The sequence below is a fragment of the Liolophura sinensis genome, chromosome 6 (genome assembly GCF_032854445.1).
Source record: "Liolophura sinensis isolate JHLJ2023 chromosome 6, CUHK_Ljap_v2, whole genome shotgun sequence".
Taxonomy (NCBI): domain Eukaryota; kingdom Metazoa; phylum Mollusca; class Polyplacophora; order Chitonida; family Chitonidae; genus Liolophura; species Liolophura sinensis.
This window is the reverse complement of record NC_088300.1, coordinates 57161572-57172682: the sequence shown is the minus strand read 5'-3', so window position 1 is coordinate 57172682 and position 11111 is coordinate 57161572. Positions and strand designations below refer to the sequence as shown.

At 39.4% G+C, this 11111-nt stretch overlaps 1 protein-coding gene and 1 long non-coding RNA gene across 2 annotated transcripts in view; one reads left to right on the top strand and one right to left on the bottom strand.

The window, feature by feature from the left end:
* Positions 1-133: 133 nt before the first annotated feature.
* LOC135466337 (uncharacterized) lies at positions 134-11041 on the top strand. The gene is made up of 3 exons (XR_010444105.1): positions 134-178; positions 9383-9562; positions 10478-11041. It is a non-coding gene; the product is annotated as an uncharacterized LOC135466337 (long non-coding RNA).
* Positions 3846-11111, bottom strand: part of LOC135466336 (calcineurin-binding protein cabin-1-like) — a 37724-nt gene continuing 30458 nt past the window's right edge. The window contains exons 39-42 of the mRNA XM_064743770.1: positions 9375-9538; positions 8614-8851; positions 7643-7717; positions 3846-5615 (exon numbers count right to left, since the gene is read on the bottom strand). Coding sequence (XP_064599840.1) covers positions 4419-5615; positions 7643-7717; positions 8614-8851; positions 9375-9538 — 1674 coding nt within the window. The 3' untranslated portion in view covers positions 3846-4418. The remainder of the gene's footprint in view (positions 5616-7642; positions 7718-8613; positions 8852-9374; positions 9539-11111) is intronic.

Genomic DNA, 11111 nt, shown 5'->3' with positions numbered 1-11111 from the left:
CGGCCTCGTGTTCACCCGGCACATCAGACCATGTGACTACAGCGCCATCTACCACCCAGCAGGGTCGATCACTCCTGAATAATTCGCGTGTCTATTTTTATCCCGCTAATGCGACGGAGGAGCAACAATATTACACAACTCTAGGCTCTAGTCAGTTGCGAAAAACGCAATCTAGAAGGTAACTCTTAAGACACTGCAGTCATTCATTCAGCAGCCAGGCAAAGAGTTGGATCCTGCAGTTTTTCTCCTTGATCATAAAAATAATGCCTATGGTGCCGGTATAGTAAATTCACTAAAACTCAGTCTTAATATTTTAATACTGGTCCTATATGGGTATATTTAAATGCGTGATTCCTTGGCACTTGTTGGCTCATTCGATTAAGGTGTTATTGTCTAGTAACAGAAAGTTTCCCTTCACACGTGATTCTGTAGGCTCGAATCCAGCTCTCGGCTCGGCTCGGCTCGGCTCAGCTCTGGCAGATGGGAATTCAATTCTCAAGATTTAAAGTTTTCTCAGACATGCATATGGTAAAGGGCACTGGTTTACCCTGGATGCATCAGTTCAGGTTTAAATTTACCTTAGCCATCAGATATTGGCAGCCTCCAAGTCAGCTGACTTATGTCATGAATAATGGTGAGCTAAGCTGAATCTGCGTGTTCACTCATGGCACATGGCATCACTGGTCATTTTCAAACCCATCAAAAAGGTTTGGGTGATTAGTAGATTGGGATCCCAAATGTTTACGTCTTCATATTTTAGTGTTATTTGTACTCAGTTCCAATGTAGCATGCTATCTAGTCTAGGATGTCCAATATAACCCACTTCTGTTCACATTGAACTATTTTTACACAGGCGTTCTACATGCCTATGTGCTTAAATTTTTCATTTAGATAAATCTCTGACTGACTTTTCTTGTTGGAGTACTTAAACCTTTCAGTTCCTGTGGAGCATACTATGTAGGGCCTAGGCTGGGGCGTCTCATCTAACCCACTCCTGTGCACAATGAACTATTCTGTTCATTGATGCCTAAGTTTTTCATCTAGATCAAGCCCTGACTGACTTCCCTGGATCTGTCTCTCGATATCAAGAATTTTTCACTAATACAAAGGCGGGCAACTTTATAGATGGAGAAAACAAGAGTGCCCATATGAAGTAAACCACTGACCTTTGAGTGGGAAGCAATTGCTAACTCTACCCTATCTGACATGTCTTATTGGTTTTCAGTTAACTTTAGGAAAGCCCACATCAGCCACTTATTGTCACAAAGGCCCAAGACCAATGGAAGCTGGGGAATCCTGAAAATGTCCTGTGAATGGGACTGTGCCCTTGTCTTGTGTGTTGTAGAAATAGAAAGAGCACATATTGTAAGTTTCATTAACTGGTTATATTCACAAACCAGTAAAGTGACTGATGTGTAACATATCGTGAGTGTTTTGACCTTTTGTCCTTTTAGTTTTGTCCTCAGCAAGTTACTGATGATCTTTCCCATGTGTGACAAACACATACACGTATGCCCACCATATATTGGTGGAAGACAAGTCGTCTTCTACAAGAAATGGTCTTGTACTGTGGAAACAGCAGCACAAGAATCATCAACCATTCAACAATAGTGCTATGGAATCCACCAATTCCGTGTTCCTGGCCTGGACTGAACCAATAGTGTCTCTTGAAAGACTAGGGTCTAATCCATTTGGACATGACCTACTCTCTGAAATGACTTTTAAAGGGATACAAAATCAACACGGACTGACTGATAGGGAATTTCCCTGCTTGAAGCTTGCACCCCTGCTCACCGAATGAATTAATGTTCCAAACCTAAAACTGAGCTTAGAATATAGGCATAGCTGGGATACGCCTGTCTGTCACACCTGAAATTGAGCAACTATTCTGAACCCCTTTAAGATTATCAGCCATATTTATTACAGCCAAAGACTTTTAGATTTTACATAGAGCTATAATGGCATCAAATACACAATCAAATCTCACAAAGTCAATATGAATCTAATAGAAGTTTTGTTTCCCTCATATTTGTACTCAATTTCATAGTAAACTGCAAGTTTGGACAACATTTTATAAGGCTTGGTGTCACGCTCAGTCCAGTGATTTCCGGTTACCTTAAATGATGTAAACTATGATAGAAACTTTACGTTCACAACATGTACTGACCAATTAGTGGACTTCTTTGATTTAACAAAAGCATTTGATTTGATTTTTCTGAATAAAGGGGGGAAAATCAGGCTTAAATACAGGTACTCTGTACATGGTGTCGCCTAGGAAACAGCAGCACATCACTGTTTGGTTGAAAGCTCTAGCGACAGCTAGCCCATGTCTTGACAGCTACATTTCGGTCATGACTGACAGCTAGCTCAAAACGACAAAATCCAGGTCAGTACTTCTGACATGTGCTAAGGATGAATTTCTAGGTCTTCAGATTCAGTTAACAGGGCTTCCTCTGGGTCATTTTTTTTTTAGCCAGTCACTTTAGCCATTCGTCAGATTTTGTAGCAAATGCTATTTTTCTTCAGCTATACTTCCTTAGCAGCCATGACTCTTGTGATCGTCATCTGATTGAATGGAAGCAGTATCCATGACTCTTGTAGGTCTCCATCTGTAATTCGTTTTTATCTGCCCTGGTATAGCTGCTAGAATCGGTTTGGTCTCATCCAGCTGTATCTGGAGTTTATCAAACGTTACATTTAGAACAATTGCCTTCAAAATAATGGACCTATGCTTGGCAGCATGTTTTTGTTTTTTGAAAAAAAAAAATTACATGCATGTAGTTTATTAAGTGGAAAAGTTTAAATTTTTCATGGGAGGTAACTTCATTTACAGGTGTAACTCTACCTGGATAATTTTTATTTTTTTTTTTTTTACAGTTGGCAGTGAAATGCATCCCCCAAAATGCCATGATTCTCGTTCGTTATTTAACAAAAATGATTTTTAAGGGTTATTTAATGTAAGTCAACTTGCAACAATGCTGAACCCCCTTTGCAGATTTCTGTCAAGTAATCGCCATACAACTGTGTTGTTGTTGTTTTGCCGAGATGAGGCCGTTTGAGTTGAAAGTAAGGGGATTATTTTCATTAGAAAAATTGCGAAAATCTGCTATAAACCCCAGAAAACTCTCATGGCAGATTTTGTATAACGTTTGTATTTTTTCTTATGTAAATAAATTTGACGCCAAAAACATTCACACTTTTTCAAAGTTTATCGCCATTTCAAAATATTGTACTAATATTGCGACAATGGGGAGTGCAAGCGGAAGCCCTGAGTTAAGTTTCTGGATATCAGTCCTTTAAGCCCCATCCAGACTGTCCCACATCACTCAACTTTTGTTGACTCAACAAGACTCAACTTGAACTTGAGCCGTGTTAAGTAGTGTGGACGGGTTCTTCAACTTGGTTCAATAACACTCAACACTCAACTTTGATGAATCGGAAATGTGCATGTGTGTTTTTGGGAACAAGAGTCAAATTTAGTGAAATTAGCCAATCAGCGTTCGAGCAGAAATAACGTGACCGTCTTAAGGCATGTGACCTGGGCAAAATGAAGGCACCAAAGTCAAAGAAAAAGTCTCACGATGAAACAGTTTCGTTGATACAGGATTATGAAAAATACCCTTGCATGTACAACACTCTCTCTAAAGATTACAAACCTGCGGATGGTCGTGGGTTTCCACCGGGCCCTGCACGGTTTCCACCCACCATAATGCTGACCTCCATCGTATAAGTGAAATATTCTTGAGTGCGGCATAAAACACCAATCAAATAAATAAATAAATAAAGATTACAGAGACAGGGACAAAATAAAATCATTTTGTCTCATGCATTGGAGAGAAAGATGGAAATGTCACTCCAATTTATTGAAAGTTTGGGAAAAAACACAGCTCAACACAAGATGACACAGTTGGACAATGTTGACCTATCTAATCTGTAATGTGGATGGGACACCCAACTTACCTCAACAGCATTCGACTTGCTGTTGGGTCAACTAAAGTTAAACGATGTTTAGACAGCGCTTTAGACAAGATTGCAGTTAGCCTACTGGAATATGAGATAATACATCGTAAACAAGGAGTACCAGCACAGCTGCATTCTTATAAATTTATTTCTCTACTGAATTTATATTTTTGATGCAAAACCAAGACAGAGTCAATCAGTTCCAATTTACCCTATTAACAAGATGGAAAGATTAAACATGATTTGGGTATCCCAAATAATTCTTCAAATGCAGAAATTGGAGTCATCAATACACCATTTTAGGAATGATACAGTAAAGATGTCCTGCTTTACAAGTTCATTGTCCTCATTTGAAATACAATCAGGATAGCATGATATTAGCAGTCATGATACAGTAAAGTGAAGACCACTCAAAGATTACAGCATTTGTTGTCTTTGCGTTACACACTGATCAGCAGTTACTGTTTGTCATCATCGGGTGACATGATCACGATGGGTTCATCAAAGTCTGAATCATTGAGCTCTATAGTATAGTCTAACAGACTGGACAGTGAACTCTCACTGTCAGAGATCAGTATACAGCTTGGACTCAGTGGAGGGCTAACAATGGGCGGTTTAGGGGGAAGAAAGGTGTTCACATCAGTGTTTGAGGAGGACTGAGGCTCTCGACATGTACTCTCTGCTGTGGGCATGACTGGTCGAGGGTCAGCTACAGACTGTTGGATGACCTGCTGGACATCAGACAAGATCTGGCCAGGTTGGTTGACCAAGCGAGTGAGCAAGCTGTCTGACGGATTCCCAGAAGGCTTCATGGAGTGAGTATGATGCACAGAAATGGGTCTTGCTTGACCTTCAACTGGCCTGGGGATATGTTCTGTGGTCTTTCCGGTTGCATAGGACAGAGAAGTGCTTTGGACAGACAAATCCAGTGGCCCAGTGTTGAGTTTGGCTGCAGGCTCAGAAGGGTGTGCTTTAGGCTTGGGCCCAGAGGGGGACACTGAGTGACCAGAGAGTTGGCTGGACACACACGGCTGGCTGGAGAGGACAGTCTTCTTAGGTAGCACACTAAACGATGGTCGAGCTGAAATGGTTCCAGCAGCTGGTTGACAGGGCACAGGAAATACTGGTTTATGAAGTGATACTCCTGGTATACCAGTCATCACGGACTGATTAGTTTCTGGTGTACTGGTCAAACTGGGATTAGTCAGTGGTTTGGAGGATACTGGCTGACCCATGCCTGCATTACTGGTCAAGCCAGACCGGTCGATGCATAGTTTACTGGATGTGGCAGGCTGGCTTATGGTAGATTTACTGACCATGACAGACGAACTGTTTCCAGGTTTATTGGTCATGACGGATTGACTCATTCCTGGTTTACTGGTTATGGCCATCTCGTTGGTTGCTGGCTTACTGGGTATGACAGATTGACTGGTCGATGTCTTACTGGTTAAGGCCGATTGGCTAGTTACTGGTTTACCAGCCAGAACAGATGGACTGGTTACTGGTTTACTGGTTGCCACTGTTTGGCTGATTGGACTGGTAACCCTACTAGCATCAGCCTGGAAGAGGTGAGTGAATTCCTGGTTACGCTCTCCAGAGGGTGACATAAACCCAGATTTCTGCACCTGGGAACGAGGTGAACCTAACACAGGAGCCTGTAAAGACAACAAGTATACGTAAGAGCACAAATGCCACAAGCCCTTGTATCAAATCAGAAAATCGCCAGCATGTGCTTATACCATGCGCTGTACCTATACCCTAGGCCTTATAAAAATGAAAGGTTGGAAACGCTGAACTGCCTAACCCCACCTCAACTATGCTGAATGGACTCAAAATAAAGCATTCTGCTCTTGATTTTGACACAAATCTATACTGATCTACTTGCCACTTGCCTGAGGTATAGAAGACAGAATATGTTAGAAAGCATCGGTAGAAGAGATTTGTGGCAAAACGAGCGGCAGAATGCTTTACTTCAAGTCCATTCAGCATAGTTGAGGTGGAGGTGAGGAGGTATGGCGTTTCCAACCTTTCCTTTTTTTTTTAAAAGACCTAGGCATATGTGTAGCAAGTGTTATAGGCACGCACCGGGGCAATCTACTAATCTGATCCCAGGGCCTGTGACAAATACCGATGCTAACTTTTAGACTAAGAAGGAAAAAAAACATCTATCTCTTTAAAGGTGCAGAAAACCTATAATTGTAGTACCTTGATCGTTTTATGACAGCCATTTTATGTTGAAAGGCAATTCGGGAGAAAACTCCCTGTAGATTGATGAGAGTGACCACCCAGTACCTTTTCAGGTGTGGAGTGGCATGTCAAATATCTGTTTATATGCATGAAGAGCTCTTCATGTATAAGCCTATAATAGAACTTAACACCCTGCAAATGCTTACTTGGAGTTTTCGGAAACTATGACTTCTGTGTTTAATGAGGGTGTTCCAGATTTCAAAACACAGGAAAGGTAACTCTTCTGCAATAGGACAGTTCCGATTGTAACGAATGAAAACATGCGTGTAGACTCACATACTGGTACTAAATTGGAATTACATGGACACTGAAAGCTGATTACAGATTTTTCTCAGTGAAATTTGTTTCTAGATGAAATACATTTGTACACATATTTGTTGCATAATGAGAGCTCTCAGCAGACAACCAGATAATGGTGTGAGGTAATTTCCACGTAGGCCTAGTCTGAATCAGTTCGTCTGCAATGTACATTGTGCATGTACATTCCTTGTTTCATGTGGTCATGCTTTGAGACAGTGTTTGGAATTTAAAGGTCTGTAATAGACATCGCCTGTCTTGATAATTTTCTTTGATTTCATTCATGGGTATATTTAAAGATGTACATGTAGGCCTACTAGTTGGGAGACCTGCACACCTCACTGTCAGTGACTTGACCCCAATTGGCGAGGATTAGCAGCCAGATCTGCCAAGTGCTATGCAGGGTAATGGAAGGGGCAAGGGGCTAATCACTCTCTTCTGTCATCTTGCTGCCAACTCAAATTGTGGGAAAGTAAACGACAGTAACTCAAGTGTGAAACTATAGGCCATTTACCATATATCTTTACTCTCACAAAGGTATGCTTTAAAAGAAAGGAAAAAAAAAACCCCACAAAGATTGGAACTCTACGTAGAGGTGCAATCTGTTCTCCACAGTGAGTTAAAGAGTTCACTGTACTATGACCGATGGGGATTTTAAATTAGCCAAAATATGACAAAACTGGTCACATTAAAAAGTTTATGTTTTAAATATGAAGAAAAACGTTAACCAAAACGAAACTTTCACAGCACCTAGAAATACACACATAAAAGTTTCAGTAAGACATTTTTCTGGTTAATGTTGATCTTCATATTGTAAAACTAAGAACACAGTGCCTTGTTTGAATGAAAAATTTGCATTTTTGATCGAGTGCATTTTTAGCAGGTAATAACTAAGCAACCATCTATTAAAGTTTTATAGGTACTTGGACCAAGTTTTATACTTCTGATTCCTACATTTACAGAATTATGCTGGGATTTTGAAATCTGCACTTTCTTATCGTACCTTTCAAAGGTACCAGGTCCTTTGCATGTCATGTAACTTATTATGGGAATTCTCCCAGAATTGGTTTATTTATAGCCTGAGGCAATACAAATACATTATAAGGCATTACAAATGTTTGAATATCATATTGTTTACCTGCGCTCTTGCCAGCACTATCTGCTCCTGACAAAAGAGTAAAGCCTGTTCCAGAATTGGGCGATTTTTGTCCACCTGGGGAAATAAAACAGTTCATAAATACTCTTGACCTGGCCGTAAGCTACCTTGGTTTCTTTTTGATGATGTGAGAGTATCTCTCCAAAGTTGATCTTATTGTATGGCAGAGAATGATGGTGTTAAGTTGAATTCTAACAGGAAATGTAAATTGCTTAACAGTTGATACAGGGGTTGATTAAAAATAAACAGCTATCAGGAAGAAGTGAAGTTTTAAGCCTCTGGCATGGATTATTTTACAGACAGTGCATGCTGTGGGGTGGGACATCAGGAATTGTCAGCTCGAAAGTAATGATCTTCAACTGAGGCTTCGCCTTCATTGAAAATCACTTGTCCAGAACTGACAATTCCTGATGTCCCACCCCACAGCATGCACCATATGTTTTATTATACCATTTCGAGTTGTACTTTAAATCGCTGAATTTGTACATCGATAACGGAGCTATAACCGCCGTCCGGTTGTTTACTTTAAAAACAAGCAGATGCCAGAGAGCTCTCAAAGGGAGATAACTGTTGTAGAATAAACCCATGTGATCATTGAATAGTAGCACAAGATCATTGGATGTTGCCTCGTGAACATAGGATAATACTTTGTGAGCGTGACACTGCATTCATTGGGCACATGATCGTTGTTCATCATGTTTTGTGGAATATCATGTGCCCATCGCTCAACCAATGAAAATGGAGAATAACCCCATGAGGTATAGTAACTTCCTATATCACATCACAGTATATGTTCTTTATCAAATGACTACACTGTACAGTACATAAAATCCTTTTCTGATCTTATCACATCTTACTATAAGACCATCTTTAATAACATTAACTCTACCAAGAGCACAAAATACTGTGCAAAATAAAACGTATAGATTTTAAAGTCTCAAATGGTTTTATACCTTGTCTTCACAGATTGTTCTGAATGCCAAAGCAAACAAGTCATTCACTCTGTCCAGATGGGCAGTCATTTTGTTGATTCCATAGTTCCACAGTCTGTAGACCTCCAAAATAAAGCTGAGCTGAGCAGAGTTATCTGCCCCTGTCTTCATCTCCGTCACCTTGGCTTCCATGGAATCCAGGGAGTAAAGAAAGGCTTGTTTGGCAAACCACACTCGCTCTGCATCCCTCAAATATTTTCTGTGGATAACAAAAACATGATTACGTAGAAATGATCCCTTTCTTCACCTTTCATGGGCTGTCTTTTTACTGCATTTGACCTAGACTGATTTACGATATTTAAATGTCAATATTGCAATATATTCTCGATCCAATGGTTTTACTGTACTAATTAAGCATGTGTATTTTATGTCCAGGAAGTTTTACAATGAAAAATCCACAGTACTGTTATTTGACACTGTGCAACATCTTTCTTCATTGTCACCTGATCAAGCTCTACCATGGTTTGCTTATCTTTTTTTTATATGCATGTATTTGTCATAGCAGGTGTATTTATTAGTAATTATTATCTGCAAGTGTAATTACTATTAATGTATACATTAGCAGAATATTCTGTCATATTATTTGTTGTTCAAATGGCCTCAACAAAAACTAATCATAAACTAATTGTGTATCCCTCTGTTGTTAAAGTTTTTATTCATTCAAACAGCCTTGAATACTGCAGGGGCCTGATGTTCAGCAGATTTGGATGTGTAGTCCTTACTTTCCCAGGTCGGGTACTCTGGACAGCTGATGATGGATCAGAAACAGAGTGCTGGCATCCTTCTGTTCACGCAGTACATCCAACACCAGCTGTATGGAGCGGTTCAGATGGGAGGGGAAACTGCCTGACCTGTCAATCTCATCAATCGGGATACGCCACACCCCCTAACAACAAACCACACTCCAATGGTAGAGATCACAGCTCTTAGAGACAAAATCCTATTTAAATTCTTAACATTTTCATCATAATCATTGCTGAACAATTAGAAATTTTTCAAAATTATCCAGAAAGAAAAAATAATTAACATTTTCTGAAATCTCAAAACTGTAACATTCTCATTTGTCAAAACAAAAATTCACTAGAATCCGAATGTCTGAAATACTCCCCATTCATAAACCCATTCAACATTTTCAATATATACACAATGAAATATAAAACTTTGAGTACCACATCATGATAATGGAATGTGTCTTTAGCTTGCCCATTTAGCTGTATGCATTACGCCATGTACCTGAATGAGGGTAACAATGATAATAAAAATAATCATCAGACTGTCATTATAATTAGGCATGTATGTGTTTAGATGAAATAAAAGATATGCACAGTTTCAGGGAACTTGGTGCAATACTTTAGCAGGAGTTGCATGGACAAAATCTGTGTACATTATTGCACTAAATGCCTGAGTAAAAGTAATTGTGAAACTAATTACCTGATTGTAATTAATGTTAAGCAGGCACAAGTTCAAATGATGGGGAACATGTATTTTAAGTTTGGCCAAAATCACCAAAGTAGTTTGGGATGAGATGCATTGACAAAATCTGAATACATACAAAAGCACTATTACGCAGATCCTAAATGGTAATAAATATGAAACTAATTACCCGATTGTAATTAATCTTAAGCAGGAATGTTGCAGTGTAAATGGTAGACCCCCCATTTTTTGTTCATTATGTGTTCAGTTTAAAGCACAGTGCCTGTAATGTCTGTTTTCATTGCTCTTGTAAGTGGCGTAATTGGATATTCACTGTAGCACCACGTGATGAGTAATTAAAACTAAAAACTTGTGTGTGTTTGCCTGATAGATGAATGTCTTTTATTTACAGGTATGTAAACTGTAAGAGTAATTACTGTGATTGTACGTCACATGAGTGCCTAAGGTAGCAGTACAGATAAGTGGTCAGTCGCCACGAAAGAGATTTGTATCTACATTTGGATAATTTCGCTGAACACAGAGGGCTTGCTCGAGCAGCTATTTGAATCAGTAACTTCCAGTGAGTCAAGTGGTTCTTGTAAGAACTTTTCACACAGTAAGTCTTTGTTTGATTGTTTCTCAGTGTGCTCAAAATGTTTAATTACAGTTCTAAATAACTGCTGTCTACAGTACAAACTGCATCATGCCGTAAATGTTGTAGAAATGCTGTGAAGATATTCCATCAGTGAAGTCTTGACTGTTGTCATGGTAACAGGTTCAGTGAGGTCACATCAGTGCGTGAGTTAAGGAATAGTAGCTGAAGTGTAGTGCTGGATTATTCAAACACAGACAGAAGTGATACTCTGGATTTATACTATGCTGTTTAATAGCACACTGATGTATTTCTAACATGCCAAAGTATTTGTATTAGTGTATGAGAACAATGATTATGTTACCTACAATAAATATGCTGTTGTGACGAGTATTTCGAACTATAAACGTGTGTGTGTGTTTGCCTGATAGGTGAATGTCATTTATTTCAGTTA